The sequence below is a fragment of the Thamnophis sirtalis genome, unplaced genomic scaffold, assembly GCF_051295495.1.
Source record: "Thamnophis sirtalis isolate CommonGarterSnake01/CBP01778 unplaced genomic scaffold, rThaSir2_p1.2 scaffold_5, whole genome shotgun sequence".
Lineage (NCBI taxonomy): Eukaryota > Metazoa > Chordata > Lepidosauria > Squamata > Natricidae > Thamnophis > Thamnophis sirtalis.
Genome location: NW_028261385.1, coordinates 116803737 through 116827962, shown reverse-complemented (window position 1 = coordinate 116827962; position 24226 = coordinate 116803737). Strand labels below are relative to the sequence as shown.

The window sequence follows — 24226 nt, the reverse complement described above, 5'->3', positions numbered from 1 at the left end:
GAGAGAGAGAGAGGGAGGGAGGGAGGGAGGGAGGGAGAGAGAGAGAGAGAGAGAGAGAGAGAGAGAGAGAGAGAGAGAGAGAGAAATCCTGCAACACCACTGGAACAAATTAAAGGCCAAGATTGCAAAATGCAAAAAGAACAGAGAATAACAGGGTTGAAAGGGACCTCGGAGGTGTTCCAGTCCACCACTCCTGCTCAAGCAGGAGACCCTATACCATTTCAGACAAGTGGCTGCCCAGTCTCTTCTTAAAAACTTCTGAACACAACTTCTGAAGGCAAGGCATTCCATTGGTTATTTGTTCTCACCATTAGGAAATTTCTCCTTCGTTCTAGGTTGGTCCTCTTCTTGATTAGTTTCCACGTTTCTTCTCTTGCCTTCTGTGCTTTTGAAAATAGGTTGACTCCTTATCTTTGTAGTACCCCCTCAAATATTGGAACACTGCAACCATGTCTCCCCTAATCTTTCTTTTCACTAGATTAATTCCTGTTCTTCATAAATTTTAGCCTCCAGCCCCCTAAATCATTCTTGTTGCTCTTCTCTGCATTCTTTCCAGTATCTCAACATTTTTATATTGTTGTGACCAAAACTGGATGCAATATTTCACGTGTGGTCTTACTAAGTCATATTTCATATGATCTTGATTCTCTATTAATGCAGCCTAGGATTGCATTGGCTTTTTTGGCTGCTGCCACACACAATTGGCTCATATTTAAGTGATTGTCCACTAAGACTCTAAGATCCCTCTCACCGTTACTGGTATTGAATCCAGTTTCAGTTAGTTTGTACTAGGGGTGGGTTGCTAACCGGTTTACTAGCAGTTAGCTTGTGCTTGCGTGCAACACTTCTGTGCATGCACAGAAGCTTTTGCACATGCACAGAAGCGTCTGGGCGGGTGGGTAGATCCTCCACCACCACTGCTACCAGTTCAGCCAAACCGGGCTGAACCGGGAGGAACCCCCCTCTGGTTTGTACCTGTAGAGGTATTTTTTCTTGCCTAAGAGTAAAATCTTATTTTTCTCTACATTGAATTTCATTTTGTGAGATAGCGCCATTTTCAATCTGCCAAGATCCATCTGAATCTTGAGCCTATCTTCTGGGGTGTTGGTGCTTCTTACCGGCTTATTGTCATCTGCAAATTTGATGAGTTCCTCTTCTATTCCTTCATCTAAATCATTTATGAAGATACTGAAGAGTACTGGGCCTAATAAAGAATCTTGCAGTATCCCACTGCTTCCTTCCTTCCATGTGGATGTAGACTTCATGTTGAATATGTTTTGTCAGCCAGTTACAAATCCATCTGGTGATGGTGCTGTCTATTCCACATTTTTCTAGCTTGCCAAGAAGTAAGTTGTGGCCTACTTTGTCAAATTCCTTACTGAAATATAAATACATTATGCCCACAGCATTTCATCCAGCACCTAGAAACAAGAGGGAGCCAAAATCCAAGAGAGAGCAGAGAGGCAAAGTGATAAACAGTAAACAGACCTGGGGCGACAATGTGTGTGCCAGCAGAGAGCGCTCTGCGTGCCACCTCTGGCATGCATGCCATAGGGTCACCATCATGGCTATATAGTATACTATCAAAAAGCCATCAGAATACGCTTCTGATATAACATAATTAAGAGATTGTTTCTTTGTTAGCTGGGCAGAGCTTTTGAGACTTTGGCATACAAGTAAAGTATAAAGTAAGAATGACAAAATTTGTCATCTTTATCACAGTAATCAAGTAATTAAATAAAAGGTTACAGCACACAAAATTGTGTACACAAGAATTGACTTACAACTAAGAAAGTGAAAGGAATCCTGCAAAAACTGCCTGAAAAAATTGGTACTGAATAAAGTTTTATTATACAACAAAGTAGATGATTAAATACAGACCAATATATCATATTAAAATAATATACATATAGTTAATTAAATACAATGAGTACATTTCAGCTATTGTCTTTTAGGACCAGTTCTCTGTCCTAACCTTTCCTCAATTTTCAGTATGCCACTCCAAGCCAAGTCTGGTCTTCTTGATTATGAGTATTCATAGGAATTTGAGTGGAAGGGGCAAAGCTGCAGAGGTGGTATTCAGCTAGTTCTGACAGGTTCTGGAGAACCAGCAGCAGAAATTTTGAGAATCGGGAGGGAATGGGGATTTTCCCCTGCCATGCCCCCAGAACTGGTGGTAAAAGTTTTTCAATCCCACCTCTGCAATGTGTATTGTAGGATATGATTATAAGTCACATGTGTGCTGCTATTACATGTCTGTCAAACTTTTGTTATTCTACTAGATATTTTTATTACCACCATCTTTTCACGCAATAGCCAATGGCTTGCTAAAAAAAATTCCATCTTTACAAATACGACTATAGGAAGCTAGCTGCCTGTTACTATATTAGTATGTTAGTCCATGTGACTCAGTACTTCATACATTTGAGACTCACTGCTGTGTATATAATATACTGGAAATTCTCAGCAGCATATCTTAGACCTGTCCCTGAGGAACTACTGTATCTGGTTTTACCAATTCCTTTTTGAGATCCAAAAAAATATTTTTGCAATTATCTCAAATCACTAAAAACTGAAATCCAATGAAGCTGTTCAAAACTCAGAGCAGTGACAGAAATCAGCCCTAGACTGGAATGAGATGCTTCCATTAATAAATGTAGATGGTACAGAGATGCCTTGATCCAAAAAGGTTGTGCGTATCAATCCTTTTTTTAAAAAAAAAGTACATTATTTGTACGCTGCCCATTTCACCAGGTTCTAGATTAATACATACAAAAACTCTACAAGATTTTTTTCCGACATTTCAGACTCCCACACTGGCAGGTAGTCTCTGTCTCAGGCATACTTCCAGCTTTATAACCATAATCCCATGTAAGTTCAGTTCCAGCTTTTACATGTCTGCAAAGCAAATATGCCATACAATTAGAATAATAGCAAAAATCCATGAGGACTTACACTTACTTTTACGAGTGTACAAATATGGGATGGGGTTTAAGACTGCCAACAAGGCAGCAACAATGTCTGCTCTTCACATAATTTACAGCTATCTTGGTGATAAGAACTGTACACAGTATTCCAAATGTGATCTCACTAGTGCTGTATAAAATGGTACTTCCCATGATCCTGATCCCTCTTGTTGAAGCAGTTTAGGATTACATGGTCCTTTTTGGCAGCTGCAGCACACTGCTGGCTCATACTCAAGTGGTGGTCCACTAGGACATCCATTCTCCCTAAGTACAGAATCTTACCTTCCTTATCACTGAACTGCATTTTGTTTGCTATGGCCCAATGTTCAAATCTGTCAAGATCCCTCTGTCCTCCAAAGTGTTAGCAATTACCCCTGGCCTGTGATAGTACTAGATTACTGAATTTTAATTTTAAGATTACTAAATTTGAATATCTAGCAGATAGTGCTTAAGTAGCACTAATCAAGATTTTTGTTCTTAACAAAGTTAAACAAACAAATGAAATCATGGTTTACTTCACTTAAGTATGCTCTGTCCCTGGAGATCATGCAGGAGAACATTAGCAGAAAGAATGAAAAGCCAAGGAAATTATTTCTTCAGCAACAACTAACACCGTTATTGGTCTTTAATAATTGTTTGCAAACCCACTTTAAAACATGCTTTTTGTCTCTGGTTTCTAATTAATATGATTAACATTTAATAACATCTAAAAGACTCAGAGCATTTACTCAAGGTAAAAGCAGAAGTGTTTAATGTTGCAAAGATAAACATTCTAAGATCAAGTAGCTATTAATCAATACAAACATATACTGCTGCACGCTCAAATCCCAAAATAACTTCATCAGTTGCTTGAAATATCAAGATTTGTTTATTGTGCAGACATAAAAATATATTACTTCAAACTCAATCACTTACGCCAGTGGTTCCCAAACTTGGCATCTTTAAGACTTGTGGACTTCAACTCCCAGAATTCTCCAGCCAGCTCTGGGAGTTGAAGTCCACAAGTCTTAAAGTTGCCAAGTTTGGGAACCACTGATTTACGCTATAAAAACCAGACACAATCTTAGAGATGTGTCGTATTTGCATATAAATGGGATAAAACACTTGCTATTATGTTTTTCTTTTTAATATGGATCAGCAATAACACCATTCCATTTTCTGCCTTCTGTATTGTTCAGTAGAAGATAACCACAGAACAAGTATTCAGTTTTATACATTTTTTTCTTAGTAGGAATCTTATTTTTGCTCACAGAATTATGCTTAGGATTTGTTAACAAAGAAAAATATGTCAAACCTCTTTGTGAAGAACGCCACCCAGGGGAAATTTCTGTTGTGAGTCTCTACAAATACACTTTGTACGAAGAGATTAGGAGAGCAGCTGTGCTATAAACAAAATAAATAACAGTTAAAATAGAAACACCTGTTTTTTTTTAATATACTTTTTGTGCACATTTGGATTATTTCTTTTGGCAAACATACTTTACTTGAGTCACGTATGAATGCCTGAGCAAACTATTCTTTTCTGTAATGTTTAACATCATTAATGCAAAAAAAAAGAAAGCAAAAGACGAAATGGTTTTATAAAGGGACAAAATCTGTGAATTTATTATCAATAAGTAATAAAACCATAGTGCTGGCTTTTTATATATTTTACATGTTATTTTTTTATTTATTTTGTTAACATATCTTGCTTTGTTTTAGTTGGTTAAAAATTGTTGTTAGCTCTAACACTTTTGCTGGACTTTTTCAAGCTTTGTGTTTCAAGAAACTGTATGGCAACAGTCTTTTAAGGATCCTGATCGTTAGCATTCTTATCAACTCCTCAGCCTTAATAGGATCAGGGATCGAACTGTTAGAACACCAGTTAGGGACCTGATATCCTGCCCTATCAAAAGCAGACAGCCCTGCCTTTCACAGTGAATGGTTACACTTAAGATTCTTCTCTGAATTCATTTTGCTTATATTCTTCTCTTATCAGCCATAGAATAATTTTTAGTAGTCTCTGTTGGATGAATTTCCTATTTCTTTTTAATTGTTAAATTATACAAGAACTTTATAATTTTGTACCTGCTCCTGGGCTTACTGGGTTAAGAGATTAATGACTCTCCCACTATCCACACTTCTTGGGTGACTTTTCTACCACCGAGTTCAACCAGACCAATAAAAGCAAAATTGTTCCCAGAGAAGCCAACAAGTAGAATAAACTTCAAAGGCCAAAGGCAGCTACTTCTATTCCAACAGTAACAACACGATGAAGAATAAAAGGAGGGGAAGAGACCATAAACCTCATCTTAGGACCTCTTCACATCAAGTCCCTTCCTCCATTTCAAATCCTAACCTTTTTCCTGGCTCCACTCTTCAGCCCTATTTCCTTACAGTGGACATAATGGCTTAGCAAAATATCATTAATTACATACTGAACGTATTTATTTATTTACCCACTCATTTATAATTATCATCCACTTTTGCATTTGGTTATTCTTATCACTGGCTTCTAAATATAAGGCTGAAAAGATTTTCCAATATTTACAAGTGAATTGTAGAATATAAAACTAAAAAATAACTGGTTTACTTTTATAAATTGGTGGATAAATAAGAGCTACAGACTTTAACTGTTTATATCATATTTGTTAAATACAAAAACAGATTGAAAGTTGTAAAGCTGTTACACTGCTCCTGAAGACTGCAGACAGATGCTGAAGGTTCTCAGTATAAGAGCCGTGGTGGCGCAGTGGTTAGACTGCAGTACTGCAGGCTAATTCTGCTGACCACCAGTATCGTCACTGGCTCAAGATTGACTCAGCCTGCCATTCTTCCAAGATCAGCAAAATGAGGACCCAGATTGTTGGGGGCAATAGGCTGCCTCTGTAAACAGCTTAGAGAGGGCTGGAAATCACTGTGAAGTGGTATATGAATCTAAGTCTAAGTGCTATTGTTATTACTATTTCAACACATAGCAAGCAAAACTGTTTAACATTTTTCAAAATTAGAGTAATATTAATTATGAAAAGATACCTGATATCTTTTTCATAGGAAAATAACTTGATCCATTTCAATTCAGCCGGATTTCAGGTGCTACACCAGCCGAGAGCCCAGGGAAGGGGTGGCGGTGTGGCTATTGTAGTCCGGGAGTCTTTAGTACCTCGTAGGATCCCTGCTCCGGAGCTTGTCGGGTGTGAGTCCCTGCTAGTGAAGCTGGACCTCAAGGGTCAAGTGGGTTTGCTGCTTACGTACCTGCCTCCCAACTACGTTGCAGCAGCCCTCCCCTCGCTCCTCGAGTCAGTAGCCGAGCTAGCGGTTGAGTTCCCTAGACTTATAGTTCTGGGGGACTTTAACTTGCCTTCGCTCGGTGAACACTCTGATGGAGCGCAGGAGTTCATGGCTTCCATGACAGCCATGGGCTTGACTCAAGTAATTCGAGGCCCAACTCACTCAGCGGGTCACACGCTTGACCTCGTATTCCTCTCGGAGCAGTGGAGTTACGATCTTGGTCTGAGGGGTAATGAGATCATACCCCTGTCGTGGTCAGACCACTACCTACTGAGGCTAGACTTCCGGAGGCCAAACCCCCACCGTAGGGAGGAGGAACCGACCAGCTGGTTCCGCCCCAAGCGACTGATGGATCCTGTTAGGTTCCAGACGGAGCTTGGGGTTATTCCTGATACCCTCGCCCACAGTTCGGCGGAGACCCTTGTCGCTGCCTGGCACTCGGCAGCTTCGGAGTCTCTAGACCGGATTGCGCCACTACGGCCCCTCCGGGTCAGCGGCCCCCGGAGGCCTCCTTGGTTTACTGAGGAGCTCCGGGAGGTAAAGCGCCGGAGGAGACGCCTAGAGCACTCGTGGAGGTCCGATAGGTCCGAGTCGAAACGGGCACTTTTGACAGCATGCACCAAGGAGTATATTCGGACCTTAAGAACAACAAAAAGAACATACATTGCCTCCTTGGTAGCGTCCGCCGAGTCCCGCCCAGCCGCCCTGTTTAGGATAACCCGCTCCCTCCTAAATAGGAGGGAGACGGGGGACTCCCTACAGGGTAAGGCTGAGGAGTATGTCCAGTTCTTGGCGGACAAAGTTGCCCGGTTTCAAGCGGACCTAGACTCCACCCCAGTAGATCCAGCCGAGACACAAGGAGAAAACTTGGCAAACCATCTCTGGGTTGAGTTTCAGGAAGTTGCCTCTGGGGATGTGGACAAGGCTATGCGAGCTGTGAGTGCCTCCACCTGCATACTGGACCCGTGTCCCTCCTGGCTGGTTGCCAACAGCAGTGAGGTGACACGAGGCTGGATCCAGGCGGTTGTTACTGCATCTCTTCGGGAGGGGTACTTTCCCACCGCGCTTAAGACAGCGGTGGTAAGACCCCTCCTGAAGAAGCCGTCTCTGGATCCAGCTGTTCTTAATAACTATCGTCCAGTCTCCAACCTCCCCTTTGTAGGGAAGGTTGTTGAGAAGGTGGTGGCTCTCCAGCTTCAGCGTACCTTGGAGGAAGCTAACTATCTTGACCCCTTCCAGTCTGGCTTCAGACCCGGTTACAGCACAGAAACCGCTTTGGTCGCATTGACTGATGATCTCTGGAGAGCTGGGATGGAGGCTACGCTTCCATCCTAGTTCTCCTGGACCTCTCAGCGGCTTTCGATACCATCGACCATGGTATCCTTCTGCGACGACTGCGGGAGATAGGGGTGGGCGGCACTGTCTTGCAGTGGTTCTCCTCCTATCTCTTGGACAGGTCGCAGTCGGTGTTAGTGGGGGGGCAGAGATCGTCCCTGAGACCCCTAACTTATAGGGTGCCGCAGGGGTCGGTCCTATCCCCCCTACTATTTAACATTTACATGAAACCGCTGGGCGAGATCATCCGAAGGCACGGGATAAAATATCACCAATATGCGGACGATACACAGTTGTATCTGTCCGCCCCGTGCCAACTCAATGAAGCGGTGGACGTGATGAACCGGGGACTGGAAGCCGTTAAAGACTGGATGAGAGCAAACAAGCTGATACTCAACCCAGACAAGACCGAGTGGCTGTTGTGTTTCCCTCCCAAAAATTTGACCACCATACCATCACTCAGGCTGGGGGGACAAAATTGAAACCCCTCAGAAAGGGCCCGCAACTTGGGAGTCCTCCTGGATTCACAGCTAACTTTTGACCACCATCTCTCAGCTGTGACCAGGGGGGCATTTGCCCAGGTTCGCCTGGTGCGCCAGTTGCGGCCCTACCTGAATCGGGAGGCCCTCACAACAGTCACTCGAGCCCTTGTGATCTCTAGGCTGGAATACTGTAATGTGCTCTACATGGGGCTGCCCTTGAAGAGCATCCGAAGACTACAGCTAGTCCAGAATGCGGCCGCGCGAGTGATCGTGGGCGCACCACGGTTCGCCCACATAACACCGATCCTCCGTGAGCTGCACTGGCTACCTGTTGGTCTCCGGGTGCACTTCAAGGTCCTACTCACCACCTATAAAGCGCTCCATGGTAGTGGATCTGGCTATTTGAGAGACCGCCTTCTGCCAATTACCTCCCTGCGTCCCATCAGATCGCATAGAGTTGGCCTCCTCCGTATTCCATCCGCCAGTCAGTGCCGACTGGCGACTACTCGGAGGAGAGCCTTCTCTGTTGCGGCTCCGACACTATGGAACAATCTCCCCGTGGAGATTCGTACCCTCACCACCGTCCAGGCCTTCCGCACAGCCCTCAAGAACTGGCTAACCCGTCAGGCCTGGGGATAATCTTATTTCGCCCCTCCCGAATGCTGAGTGAATGTTGAGTTTTATTGTCTAATTTACTTTGTGCACATTTCTTTTTTTTCGTATTGTCCCACACTCCCCTTCCTTTTTTTGATTGTAAGCCGCCCTGAGTCCCCTCAGGGAAAAGGGCGGCCTATAAATAAACAAATCTAAAAAAATCTAAATCTAAAAAAATTGGAATTCAGGCCTGAGTAGGAGACCTTGATGAATGCACTTTTGTATAATCTCTCGTAGGATTAGAATGGGGATAGTACACCCATCCTTGCTATTCTTGACCTTAGTGTTATTTTGATACTATCAATCACAGAATCGTTCTGGACCCCCTCTGGGAGATGGGGGTGAATAGCACAGTGTTTAATATCTACATGAAGCCACTGAGTGACGTCATCTGATGTTTAGAGTGAGGTATCCTGTGACAGCCAGATTGGTGTGATGGTTAAGGAACTCAGAAACCAAGGAACTATTTTTCTGGTCTTGTCTTAGGTACATTTGGGTGACCCCTTTTTCTTAGGGAAGAAGTTATGGTTCAACCCAAGTAAGACTTAGTGGCTTTAAGGTTTTGAACATTCTCAGGCTAAGGGTCTTCCATTTTTTATTCTGGATGAGGTGGCACTGCCTCAAATAGATATCATGAGCAACATGGAGGTCCTTCTGAGTTCACAACTTCTTAAAAGAGCTGGGAGAACCTTTTCTCACTTTCAGGTTGTGCATCAGTTGTGCCTGTTCCTGGATTGGGAGGCCTTGCTCAATGTTATTCATTCCACAATGACCTGTCTGGACTACCACAATACTCATTACATGGGGTTGCCCCTGAAGAGTATTTGAAAGCTTTAATAGTTGCAGAATGTGGCTACATGTATAGTAAACTAGTGCATGTGAGCTGTACTGGTTGCCAGTGTGCTTTCAGATACAATTCAAAGTGCTGGTTAGCTTCTTTAAACCCCTACAGGGTTTAGGACCTGGTTACTTAAGGGAACGTTTTCCTGTTGTTTCTACCTGACTGGCCAAGCAGGATGGGCATATTCTGGGTCCTGTCAGCTAAGGAATGTTGGTTGTCAGGGCCCAGAAGGTAAGCCTGTAGTGCCCATAGTATTGAATATTCTCCCTCTGGAGATCAGGATGTCCCCATCTTTACTGGCCCTTTCATAAAGTTCTGAAGTCCCAGGACCCTGAGTCTGTGAAGGGACACATCTCCTGGTTGTGTTAGTGATAGCTGCATTTTTCTTGGCTGCTATGTATTTTAATTTTTATAGTTGTGATTGTATATTTTTGAGCTTTGATTTTAAATATTGCTCGCTGGCCAAAGCTATTGGCTCAGATAGGTGGCTATATAAACTGAAACAAAAGAAGTAAAGAAATACAACTTACATTAAGAAACCTGCCTACATTGCCTTCCCTTGTGGCATCCAGCAAACAAGGATTTTCTTCATTCTTTGGGCATGTCTCAATTTTTGCTGCCTCCTGCATACAAGACAGTTCCTGCCTGTTTCTCTGAGTTTTTCCCTTTATTGTGCTGTCTGATTCAAGTAGGTCTTTATGTTGTTTTTTCACTTCTTTGTCATCTTCCATAGGTAGTTTACTTTTCAATACAGCATCAGAAAGGAGATTCTCTTTATGGCAATCAGTATTAGCTTCAGGACTTATGGTGTTTACCAATTTCTCAAATTCTCCTTCCAGGCTTGATTCTGTAAAGAAGCATTTCAAGATTAGAATGATTTAGGAACATCTCACAGTCACACCTTCCAGTATCTAATATAGATGCTCTGATTTAGATTTGCTAGACCAATTGATTAAAATATTATTTTTGAATCTGAAGCTCTATCAGATTCAGAGCACGATCACGGTGATACCTAAGTTTTCAGTATTTGGATCAAAGGGCAAAGCCACTTTGCATCTGCTGTGAATACTGTGCTTTATCTGTTGGCAACTCCTTACAGGAGATTCACTTTTCCCAGAAATAATGACAGGGTAATATCATTGTGCTATCTCTGCTTCCTGAGTTCACATATACAAATCTAGGAAAAGGCACAAGTCCTTCAAGGAACTGCCAACAAATATAGAAAATGTGGGGTGTGAAATACCTTATTTTCTCTGGATTAAAAACTGTGTATCTCTGATAATGGCTTATGCTCAGAAAAAAAACTTGCATCTTAAGTCTCATGTCATATATTACATAGCAGATCCCCCATACTACCCCCATAGCAAGAAGTTAGTTTTGTGTTCTAGGCAGCTATACTGAACTGTCTGAAATAAGTAGATCATCACTGCTCAAAAATTCTTCAAGTCAGAGTATCAGGGAGGTAATATTTGAGGCTATCTGCCTACCAAAGGTAAGAAACCATGGCAAAGGCTGAATATTACATTAATAGAATATTATAGTTTTTTCTGTGCTGGTAAGAATTTTTCACGCTTTTACATTTCAGCATTATTTTTATGTAGTTTTCTTTTGACTTTATTAATTGTAGTACTTTTAATTCCTTAATAGTGATTTTGGGATATGCAATTTTATTGTCAAATTTGTTGTAAATGAAAAACAAAGGTGCAACATTACGTTTATCTCCTTTTTCGGTTGCTGGAGTTATTCTTCTTGTTCCTGACACCTGACATAAAGAACTCTCATCTTCATCAGAGCTGGCATCAGTAATTCCCTTTGAAGAAAGAATCTAGTAAGAGTAGATAAACTAGGAATTTTAATCCTGGATTTCTTTTGTTGGTTTGTCAGGTTTTGATCTTTTTCTATAAGCCATCTGGCTTTCTTGGGTCTTGGATACAACAAATACATTTTCTGATTTTCATACAGCGCCACAGGACATGTTGAGCAAGGGTGAAGTAAGGTAAATAAAAAATTAACTGTAGAAGACTCTCCTGATTGCCAATCAAACCCAAATATTCTTCTTAGAGAATTCCAGATTGGAAACTGAGAATTCCAGTACGTCCAACTTCTGAGTGCAGTTCAAAGCGCTGGTTGTTAAATTTGTTGGAAGGACAAATTTTAAAGTAGATTCAGCAAACAGTGCTATCCTAAAATAATCTTTCTCAGACACTCTTCTTTCTCCTAACTACAAAGGTGCATGAAATGTTTCAAACTCAGAAATGCTCAAATGCAAAACAGCATTTTCAAATTTGAACTGGACTACTACAATTTCATTTGCCAGTTCAATGAAATGTTGGAGCACATTCATTAAGGTGAAAACAGCTTGATTTAATCTCAAGACCGTTATTTCAAGCTCAGAATAATTGACACATATCTACACAATACAGGTAGCCCTTGACTTGTTACCATTAGTTCAGTGACCTATCCAACTTACAACAGCACTGGAAAAAGTCATTTACAACTGTTACTTACTTTTATGACTGTTGCACCATCCCCATGGTTGGACACTTGGCAACCATGCATGTGTATATGATGGTTGCAACCTCCTAGGTTCACATGATCGCCATTTGTTACCTTCTTGGCTGGCTTTCGACAAATAAAATCAATGGAGGAAGCTGAATTCACTTAACCATGAGATTCACTTAAAAACTGCAGGGATTTGCTTAACAACTGTGGCAGAAGAGGTCATGACTCATTTAACAACCATCTTGATTAGCAACAGACATTCTGGTCCCAATTGTGGTAATTTATTATCTTTAATCTGATCAAAATATGTATATATATTCTGGGGGGAAGAGAAGGAAGAAACAGTGCAGGATAGTTCATTAATTCTAGTAACTTTAAGATACATGGACTTCAATCCCCAAAATTCCCCAACCGGCATGCTGAAGTCTACATATCTTAAAGTTGTTGAGGTCGAGAAATACTGTGGTACTGTATTATTACTCACTGAGCAAAGTAAGATCTTCCCTAATTACATGGCTACCAAATTTAGAAACAGAACAGATTTGAAACATTTGAAGTATAGATGAAAATAAAGTAAAAAGCCAACAAGACAGTCCAAAAATAAATGCAGAATATTTACTAGTTCTTGCCGGCGTCTTTGAAGAAGGGATGTTTTACTTTTAGGTCTTGCAATGGTATGTACATTCCAATTCTTGCATGAAGTGTAGTTTTGAATTCTGCTAACAGAAACATGGTTTTATATAGCATACGTTAAAGCAGAATTCTTTAAACTATTTTTTTAATTATTAATTGTAATAATTGTCCAAATAATTGTTTACAGCAAATCCCTTGTCATCTTAGGAAAATTTTGTAGTGGTAAATGCTACAAAGATTACAAATTTACTGAAACTTTTTTTTTTATGTAAACAGACTCACAGATCCACTTGGGAGTTTCTTCCACTTGGAAAATTTAGCATATTCTACTGAAATAAAAGAATTTGTATAATATTAATTTTTGTCAATTGAACTATGTTGAAAGCCCAGCTTCTACTTAATATGAGAAGGTTTTGGAACTGCTGTAATAAGGGGCATCACCACACTGTTTAATATTATGATTTGCATTTTTATGTTGTAAGGCTGAGGTGAGGATTAAACATCAGGAGAGATTAGGGTTAGGGTAAAATGAACAAAGGAATAGTTTGGGTAAAGGGTAGATTCATCCATAGTGGGATTTAAGACTAAAATTTGTCTTGAAAGAAATCAGCCATTTGCCTCAAGCACATGTAAAATAATATCAACTTCCTAATACTATTCTCAGTATTCTGAACACATAATTCTGAGTTGGGTTGTATCTTCTCTGGGTCCAACAGGTGGGCTTAATTTCTTTCTCTTTCTTTACTACCACCAAAGAGCCAGATACTCCAACAAACTCCTTCCTCATTACTTAATCTCAAGGGGAGAGGAGGCATGCTTACTCAGAGTAATTGTGTATATATTCTGATTTAACATGATTTTTTAAATGCTTGTATTGTTAGAGGTACACATTACATGTTTATGGTGTTAATGAGTCTCTACTAGATGGGCCATAAAAGTGGCTCCATCCAGATTCAAACAGTGAAGGGAGGCTGACTATTTAAACATGTAACTGTTGTTAACTTACTGATTTGGTTGACCTTCAGCATTCAGATGTAAAGAATGTTTTCTTCCAGTGTCCTGAGTAGGTTCATTCTCTGAATCAGAACAGACTGTATCCAGTTTTCTCTTTCTTGAAAATAAACTCTGGTTGGTATTCTTGGTAACTTCTTCAATTTCACCACTATTTTTACCCTGGTAATGTTCATCTCTGGACATCAATTTCCCTAGAATAAAATACTGTATTTATGACATTTATGCCCCAAGTATGGCAGTAAAAAATTTACTTAAGGAGGATAAAAAGAATATCTCAGATATGCCTAAAGTGAATATCCCCTTGCCCTACTGATTTTATATATTAGACAGTCTAAATCTAAATGCAGGATAGAACATTTAATGTTAATTTCAAATTACATTACTTTGTACCATTCCCTTCAATTGTAATCGCTGACAGTAAAAACTGATAGAACTCAAGTCTATTTGGGATAACTGAGAAACAAGAAACCCCATTAACATATTGCGGCAGCAAGCAAATTGAAACCTTCTCTCACTGAAACAAAACAGCTTGAACAAGACAGATTAGTGAGGACATACTTGAATATTTTTCTCCCTCAGACAGCAATCTTAAGTGGTTGAGTGCTTAGCTACTTGCTTAAGTGACATTTGGATGACCTGGAAGTGAAACCAGATCATCCAAAAATAAAGAAGTGATTTCTACTCCGGAAATACAGTTCTACTTCTACATTCAAGATTAATAGGTGTAAATATGTCTGCAAACTAAAATTTCAAAAATATATGCATAACTTTAGAAGAACTTCTGAGTTTCCAGGATGCTAATGTCAGGTGTGGGTAAACAGAAAACTGTAAGGGACTAAAATAGCCCTACAGGGAGTGATTAGTAGAGCCTCCCTTTTAACAGACGAGAATGTACTGAAATATTTTATTAATTCTATTTGTGATTTTCCTAACAAAAAATGTTCCAAACCAACTGGAGAATTTCATTAATTTCAAAGTTCTAAAATATAATTTGCTAATGAAACAGCCCCCAAAAGTTTCAGTGTAGTATTCACTATGTCTTGGGCATTTCTTTGGGGGTGGAGAGAAGGGAATTTTATATACTTAAGAATTCTAATATAATATACAATTAATGAAATTATAATATCACTGATAGCTATAAAAGGGGACATAAGAGCCAAGGTGGCACAGTGGTTAAATGCAGCACTGCAGGCTACTGCTAGATCAGCAGGTCAGCGGTTCAAATCTCACCGGCTCAGGGTTGACTCAGCCTTCCATCCTTCCGAGGTGGGTAAAATGAGGACCCAGATTGTTGGGGGCAATATGCTGACTCTCTGTAAACCGCTTAGAGAGGCCTGAAAGGCCTATGAAGCGGTATATAAGTCTACTGCTATTGCTATAACAATGACTGAAATAAAGCTGTTTAAAATGCTGGGTTAAACCTGTTGATGGTTAAGACACCAGGCTAGAAACCTGGAGACAGTGAGTTCTAGTCCTGCCTTAGACATGAAAACCAGCTGAGTGACTTTGGCTTAGTTACTCAGCTCAACTCACCTTTCAGGGTTATTGTTGTTGGGAAAATAGGAGAAAGAAGGAATATTATGTATATTCACAGTCTTGAGTTACTTATCAAGCAATAAAGGTGGGAAAATAAAATTATAAAATAAAATAATTAAATAAAATAAAAAATAAAATAAAATAAAAATAAAAATACAAAATAAAATGAAATAAAAACAAATAAAAAAAATAATAAAATAAAATAAAAATTTTAGTTCTCTAGACAGCTTCACAGAGAAAACATTGCCTAGTCAGGACAAGATGCTAGACAAGATTCTTTTAAGTAAGATAAAATCACAACTGGAATTCTGATTTCTTTAAACACTTTTTAGAGGTAAAGCATCTATTTGAAATACCTAATAAACTACATAGCCTGAAAACAGAAGAAATGGTAAAATTATTCCCACGGAAACAAATTAACCTCAACGAATACCTATGCAAATATTAATTCTACAGCGGAATCATAATACTCAGTATTATACTCAGTTCAGTGATTACTCAATCCTTTGTGTTTATGTGTGTGTATGGATAATATGCGCATGTGGACATACACATATAAAATAAAATCATCTGTACTTAAAATACTTTTGCTCTACCTGCATATATACAAACAAATGTTCCCTTGTCAATGTCATCAAGGCAGCGAACTCCCCAGCCCTTCTTTTCAGTGCTGAAGACTTGTAAGCGAACTTGAAGGCCATGCTGTACCAATCTGTTCTGGCACATGTTCTTGTCACAGCTGCAGAGGAAGCTACATTCATACACTCTTGATACACAAAAAAAAAAGATAAAGGAGGATTATGGGGGAAAGCATCAAAGTTTGTGTGAGCACAGACAGATAAACAAACACACACACATATTCACTCCTTTGGGTCTTCCAATATGAATGCTGCTTGCTTGAACAGAAAAAGATTATAACAATTGGCATTCCTGGGTAATGCATTTATTTATTGTGTCTTTTGTTTTAACAACTATTGCAATTCCTTAGCAGAGAATGTATTTACTGATACTTAGGTTCAATACAGAGACACAATGTAGTGCAGGTAGTTCTTGACTTATGACCACAACTGAGAATTTCTGTCGTAGAGTGCTCCATCGCTGGAGGTTCTCAAGAAAAGACTGGACAACCATTTGTCTGGGATGCAATAAAAACTCCTGCAATGAACCCTGTACAGGGTTGTGCTAGAACACCACCAAGGTCCCTTCAAATCTTATGATTCTATAAGTCAATGCAGTCATCACATGGCTAGACCTGATTTTACAACTATTTTTACCACAGATATTAAGGGAATCATTGCGGTCATTTGACAAATCTGACTTCCCCAATTGACTTTGTTTGTTAGAAGCTGGTTGGAAAAGTTGAAAATTGTAATCACATGACTACATTTACCATGTGTAAATGCAAACTAGGTGCCAAACAACTGGATGATGATCACTAACTATGGGGATGGTGCAACGGCTGTAACTTTGAGGATAGGTCATAAAGCACTTTCCCCAAGGCTGTCGTAACTTCAAACCATTGTTAAATGAATGGTAAGTCAAGGATATCAGGCATGCTCAAAACAAACACTGACCAAAAACCCCATATCTTTACAACCTTTTATTTTAGAATGCTCCTCATGTAAGTAATAAAGGATAGGTTTACATATAATTCAAATAGGTCAATTTGGGACAATTAAAATGCTATAAAAACTGCCTTCAGGTCCAAACCTGGGTTGCAAACACATTAAGCTATAACCATCTGAGAGCACCAGGATATCCAGGCTCCAACCTAGATTTTTCAACACAAGTTGCATTTCCTTCCCCTTTAGTTCCTTGGCGAAATGAGAAACAAATTTTCTAATTATAAACTATTATTTAAACAGGAGAGACAGTTTGGTATAATGATGAAGCACCAAGCTAGGAACCAGGAGACTATGAATTCCAGTCTCGCCTTAGATATGAAGCTAGTTGGGTGACATTGGCCAGTCTCACTCTCTCAGCCCTAGCAGGAAGCACAAACCACTTCTTAAAAACCTTTCCAAAAAAATCTGCAGTCTGGTATCAACCCTGACTCAAATGCACCAGAATAATAGTAGTAGTACTGAGAGTAATATCTGCAGCTGTATGGAAAAACAATCAGAAATTCGCTACTCAATACCGCCTATATATACAGTAGAGTCAATTGGAGCACAATTTGAATGTCATCAACATTGACAAAATCAGCATTGACAAAATCATTAGTCAATCGTAAATTGCAATTCCAATTTACTTGGAACAGCTTATAGCCTTATATCTTTATGCCTTTAATATCATTAAACAGCAATAGATGCCTATCCTGGGTCCTTGGGAAGGCCTCATGAATGGATAAGAATGCCAAACCCAGTCTAAATATCTGCCTGACTGTGCGACCAACCATAATAATATAAAACAGCAATGCAACAGAGTTTATATGAGTGAAACATGTGAGTAAATTAGATACAATGTTAACAAGTATCACAAACTTAACCACAGTATTCCTTACCCACTGGAAATAGGTTCCTCCAGCCTTTTATAAGTATAACCGTGAGATGGTCCATTTCTTTGAGACATAGAAGTTTTCAAGAAGGCTCCTTTAGTAAGAAGCAGGCACGCACATTTTGTCCTAGAAAGCACACAGTAGATCTAGTGGAAATAAGGATATGAAATAATGCAACATGACCCATTTATCCCCTGGATTCTGGTGTGATGATAACATTTTCAGAGAAAGCAAACATATTAAGTGCTTTCTCTGGTATTTTCATTTAGAATTTTGATGGGCTTCTCCACCGATGGCCATATTTGCTTAAGTTTAAAAATTAAGGCTTTCAACAAATAATTCCTTTACAATGCAAGCTGACATTTCCCCTTTAAATAGGACCTTTCAAGATTCTGCATATTTTGTAAACAAAATAATCACGTGTCCGTGTTTGATCTCAAATCTTGTAGACACCACAGATACCTTTAACAAGCCATTATTTTAAAGAAATATACTTTGGCACTCCATTATTTCATCACTACACCCATACTTAAAATACAAACTTTATTCAAAATGCTGCTTAAAAATGGATAATTATTCACCTGTCAATGCAGCCATCGGTACAGTTGCAGGAGTCAAGAAAACTGCTGGAGAAGTTATTCAAGAAGTATCCATGTGGCCAAGAGGTCTTCCGGTATTTAAAGCAAGGCAGCCGATCATGGCTGATATCATTACAGAATGACACTGGTACAGTCTCTGCCCCTTGGCTGATATCTGGGTCAGTGACAAATGCCCGGGGACTAGAACTGCTTCTGTATACCTGCACGTAGGTATTGAAAGAAAAATGATCTAAAAATAAAAAGCTGCATTCCGTTTGAAATAAGTAATTCTGCACGTCTTTAAAATTTCTCAAGCTCTTTCCACAAGGAGCTTTGTATAGCACATCGTGTGGTTTTGAGCCAGAATCAGCTTTGGCATGCCATCTCTGGAAGTGACACAGCATTGGCAACTTCAATGGGTTTTCTTCTTTGTAGGAATCCCAGGGTCTTTTGGAAAGACATTTCTTAGAACAGACATGATCCTGGTAGAACTTGGAAGATGTATCTGTAGATTCTCCTTCAGTTCTTAAATCCATTCCCTCATCAATTTCCAGTCTGCCGTTTATAGCCATACATGTAAAAAAAATATATTAAAAAGTGTCAAGCAATCAGTGAGATGTTACAATTTGCTCATACATAATATTGTTCAGTGAATCTGATAACTCAATCTCTCTATGTTTGATGCACGCTTTTTTAAAATCCTACCCTCACAGCAAAGGGGAATGTGCGTGACAACTGCCTAGGCTGGTATATAATCTCAGTGCAACAGGAAAAAAAAGAGTGGCAGATAGCTATTGTATTACGGTAACTGAACCCCTTAGAGCAGGGGTGTCAAACTTGTGGCTTGCAGGCTGGATGCGTCATGTGCTGGCCCCGCCCCCGCCCAGTTTAGTGAAAGGGGGGGAAAGTCCCAATATGTCATGTGACGCCACCATGACGATGCGAGTTTGACACCCCTGCCTTAGAGATTCTATGTTGGATTCACCTTTAGGTAGACTAAAATCTGGACAGAGGTACTGGTTATTTATTATTCAGGCAGCTTTCACCATCAGTTATTTGCATTAAGAAAGCAACACAATGATCTTAATCCAATAATATTTATAAATTGAACTTCTACAATTTTCTCTTAATCTATATAAGTAACTGCCTTTTATATTGTTAAGTTCTACTAAGTTTTCTCTAAAAACAACACAAAACACTGAAAAAAAAACCCCACCTGAATTCCATCAATCTTTTCTAAGGAGGATACAAATATGTTTATAGGGATTCTTTTGTCACATTATCATTGATAGTAAGTTTTAAGGACATAAAAAGTGCAATATTATTATTGGTATTGTCAAATTAATGAGCAAAAGCTAACCTGGGCTGAACAACTACCTCCCTAAATAGGGGAGTAGCCCATTTATCCACAAATCAGAGAACTATGCCTACATAGGGTGTTTGCTGATGTAGGAACAGATTTTGCCTAAAAGGAACCGATTAAAACTCATCCAAATAATGAGAGAGTTAACTACTGTGAAAAACTTATTCTGGAAATTAAGCCTGTGCAATCCCTAACTACTCCAATTCTGGACTGCAGGCAATACTGTGTCCAGATGCTCAACAGGAGACCATGAACTCTGCCCACCTCCCCACTTTTCTTTCTTTTGGGCTCTTTTCCTGGGTTGGGGAAGGAAGATGTGCCTCACATACTCCTGTGCGCCATTAGTGACACATGTAGCCATTCGCTGAGAAACACCACAGAGATCTCAAAGGTGCTGTTTTGAAAGAAAACGGGACTGTTTTTTTCCTTGAGGAAAAAAAGGATTTTTCGCTTCTCATCCAAGAAACTTCATCGCTTCTGGCAGGATGACTGAGAATCTCCAGACAATGACACAGAGAATTGCTATAACTATGCTGACATATGCTGATTGGGCACCGCAGACTTTCTCATTCAGAGGCAAGTTCCTCCACCAATTATCATAAAATGTTCAGCAATGTTTAGCTATGCAGCCTTAGTATCCAAAAGAAGTATGTATTTGCCATTCAAAGGACATTTCAATTTCTAGAAAAAGACAGGGCAGGGAGAAAAAGGTTTAGGAGAGCAGGCAGTAACCAGGAAGATGAATTAGAGAAGTGCAGGAGAGGAGAGCAGAAACTGAAAACATTCTAAAATGAGAAGGTAAACAAGATCCAAAATAGACAAAAAGATAGAGAAATAATGGGAAAGGCTGAAATTCATATTCAGAACAGTCATCTTGACTGATGTGCTCTAATCTGTTTAGTGTACTTTACTTTCCAAATGAAGTTTCAACTTGAACTTCTAAGATATAAAAACAGCAAAAAGACAATTTATGTACTTATAGAGTTTTACTTACAAAGAAAAATCATCTCCAGCATCTTCTGTAATTTCCCCTGGAGCAGACAGAGGTAAATCCAGATTGCACATATTCTTATTTTCTTTAACAACAGGAAAAATAACATAAAACTTATGCTTCTATTAAAAAGTATACATTTAAAATCACATTTTAGATTTATCACAATTATGCATTTAAGAAACTATTAACTGCATCATTAAGATTAATGTTAATGCAAATATAGAAACAGTCAAGCAAAAAGTATTTAAAATGTTAATTTATTATTGCAATATAATACAGAAGAGGAATTCATCTTCCTCATCTCAGATTTCATTATACAGCCCGCCTCCAGTGCACATAAATTAACCTGTCACTATCACGCTTACAAAAAGCTGGAGATGCATGCAGAATGAAACTGTTATTGTAAAAACTTGGGGATTAGAGAGCAAACCATGATGTCCCCACTCCAACTCCATAAAAACATTTGCACAGGATGGAGTCTGGTGGTTTTACCTATCTGAAGGGCAGAGTTTGCGCTGAAATTCTTTTAGACATCAAGCTTAAGGACAAAATAGATGCAACACATTCCTCTTATATTTGATGCACCAGTAAGAGCACTCTTTGTCCTGTTCAAGTGATGAACAATAGATAAAGATAGCTTTTAGTAAAACAACAATAAGTGTTAAAAGAGGTAAACCAGCAAGAATTTGACTCCATAATATTCTGCTAACAGAGGTCTGTCGATTAGTAAATCCACAGACATGTATCATTGGAAAAGCAACTGCTTCACATGTAAAAGCCATCTCCACTAAAAAGATCAGGCAGTGTGCTAGGTAAATTCTTCTATCCAAACTCTGGAAGTGCTTGGTAACAATGAACTAGACAACAGATCATTCTGACCCAATTCAGGGGAATTACATATGCCTTGCTACAGGAGATGGTGAAATATTAAATGGACTGGCTTCAGCTTTCTCAAAATGTTTACTAAAAAGCTTTTGATCTGTCACAATGAAATTTGAATTTGGGTCCCTCATAAAATATGACTATGTTACGTTTATGTTTTGTGAAAAATTAAAAACACAAGTACCCAAGTATTGAATCTGCTGGAATGGAAAATGCAATAGAGAGTAGACAATAGGAATCAGGCTCAATTTCCTTATAGAAAAATCAAGCAAGAGCCAATATGTGAGGAAAAGTAATTCCTCAGGCTTTTTTCTCTGGCTAGGTAAGAGGCTAATGCCTATAGAAAGGAAAAAATGTCATCATCTGTTATAACAAAGCAATGAGATTTTTCATACCATGTGCCAGGGGTAAGAGGTCAGTCATACCCAGCTGGTTCACAAGTGCCAAAGCTTGATTGCATTCTGTTCAAAATAACAAAAACAGAAAACTGCACTCAGATATAGCATTTTAAAATGATGTAGATGTTAATAAACAGTAAAATGGTCCTTTTGATTGATATCTCTTAGCTGAAGTCCTCCATACATTTTGAGACTTAAGTGTGATTCCCAACCACTTATAGTCTGTTACATACTTAGTATCAAATACAGGTACATATTTTGGAACAAAGAAGCTCCATATGTGCAGATACATTTTTCCTCCTACTTATTTTCACAGAATTGCAAGGAGCCACCAAGATCAACAAATTTGTTCACTGCAGAATCTAAATTAAAGTATAAGTATAATCTTTATTGTCATTGTACTTAAATACAACAAAATTGGTTGTAAAACATTCCTATTAAAGACCAAGAGAGCCAGTTTGGTGTAGCTGTTAGGGCCCAAGACACAATCAAGAGATTGTGCCTTCGGTATGAAGCCAACTGGGTGAGTTTGGGCCAGTTACTATTTCTCCACCCTATGAAGGCAGCAATAGCAAGCCATTTCCCAAAAACCTTTTGGGTCAAAATGGGTTGAGTACCAAATTTGATGAATTTCAAAGCAGTCGAGTACAAAGGTACCACTGTAGTAGAAATAAGATTTGCTTACTAAATTCAGCTGCAATCTCTGCATGACTGTTGTATTCAGTTCTAAACCTAACCATTACAAATTATTGCAAAGTTGTCTGCATAGGACAGATTACTTAATATCACAAATTATACCTGCAAAACTGAGTATGAGTTTTGTTTCACTAATTTCTCAATTTAGGTGTGATAGTTTAGAAAGATGTCTAACCTTCACTTGTTGCAGTTCCATCTTTGATCTTCTGTTGCAAAGACAACAGTGCCTTGTGCATACACTCAAATATATTGTCTACTTTGTTTTTTTCCATGTGCTTCCAGAGCCTTTCTGCGTCAACTATGAACAAATAAAAAGTTTACATTTACATTTCGGGTGACAACTGACATCTTAATCCTACCTCACTTCCTAGTATGGATTAGCATAAATATCTATGAATGTGTACTACATAAATATGGCATAGACTTAAAAAGAAGAGGGTACAGTATGCAATATGTATGGTGCAGAGAAAAGAAATGATTCCCTGAATGCTACAATTTACCCAACAGTGAAAAAGGGTGGAAAATTCAAAACAATACAAGATACTTTTTAAAAGCATATGTAAAATTACGGAATTTATCTGGGGAGGGAAGAGAAATGATGTAGGATGGTTTTAATAGAAGATAAGCAGCGTGCATTAAATATAGCATGAAATCATGCTTTAAAAATAGAAGGCTATCAATCATTTCCATATCTGTGACTAAAATGCATGCATGTCTTGGATGTTATTATGTCTGTTGCTAATCGGTGCCCAAAATATATTGAGTTAATATGTATATATCATATTAAAGGGAGCGTTTATAAAAAGAAATACATTTCGTTCCAAAGGCAGCGTCTCAAGCGTGGCCCTTTCACCTTACAGCAACCCTCCCTCGGTCCCGGTTCCCGCCACTCGCTACCTTTCATCGCGTCGGCTTTTCCTTGAACGGCCCAGGCCTCGCCCGCAAACGCCGCCCCGGCAGGGCTGTGCTCTGCCGCGCAAAACAGCAAAACCTGCAGCACCCGGAGCTCCACGTCACCAGTGGCCAAAAGACAAAAAGCCGAGAGAGAGGGAGGGAGGGAGGGAGGGAGGGAGGGAGGAAGGGGAGCGTTCCTCCCGTTAAGTCCGTCGTCCGCACCAGCGTCCGAGACAGCGCGCGGGAACGGCGGCTGAAAGGCAAGAACCTGGCGAGGAGCTTTCAGGGCACCACCCCTTTGTCGGAAATGACGAGCACGTCTCGGAAACCACGGGAAAGACCTTCAAGAGCTCCGCGATAGGTTATATTAGTGTCCGCTTTATTGCAGGTTAAACAGGCGATTCCAAGTAAGTATTGGCTTCTTTTATAAATGCCCCAGCAACTACAATACGAGGCCGTATGCGAGCGGGCAGAGTCTTCATATAGCGGGACACGAGGCCGCCGCTGAAAAGACTCGATTTGAAGCAATCCCGTGAAGCGACGCCGTTTGAGAGGAAAACCGGCTCTGCATCTTCAGACAAAATGCTTTAAAATCTTTAATGCTTTAAGAAATGTTTTAGCATTTCAAATAGGAGGGTTTCCCCCACCCCCTTTTAATTATTATTACAGTATAATAGCTCCTGTTGAAGTA

The 24226-nt window shown here is 39.5% G+C and overlaps 1 protein-coding gene across 1 annotated transcript; it reads right to left on the bottom strand.

Annotated features, from left to right (window-relative positions):
* Positions 1 to 1832: 1832 nt before the first annotated feature.
* SETDB2 (SET domain bifurcated histone lysine methyltransferase 2) lies at positions 1833 to 23698 on the bottom strand. The gene is made up of 13 exons (XM_014055316.2): positions 23539 to 23698; positions 22817 to 22939; positions 21943 to 22008; positions 20666 to 20747; positions 18312 to 18863; positions 17737 to 17856; positions 15830 to 15999; positions 13690 to 13888; positions 12670 to 12769; positions 11262 to 11358; positions 10079 to 10395; positions 4261 to 4349; positions 1833 to 2898 (listed from the first exon to the last, which is right to left on the bottom strand). Exons 1-13 carry the CDS (start codon positions 23543 to 23545, stop codon positions 2781 to 2783), a joined length of 2040 nt encoding a protein of 679 aa, XP_013910791.2. The 5' UTR covers positions 23546 to 23698; the 3' UTR covers positions 1833 to 2780.
* Between the last annotated feature and the right edge of the window lie 528 nt (positions 23699 to 24226).

Coding starts and splice junctions, on each gene's coding strand:
- SETDB2 (XM_014055316.2), bottom strand. Junction 22,009..22,816: donor TGGAACTGCAACAAGTGAAG/GTTAGACATCTT, acceptor TATTTTGAACAG/AATGCAATCAAGCTTTGGCA. Junction 11,359..12,669: donor AAAGACGCCGGCAAGAACTA/GTAAATATTCTG, acceptor CTTTCTTCAAAG/GGAATTACTGATGCCAGCTC.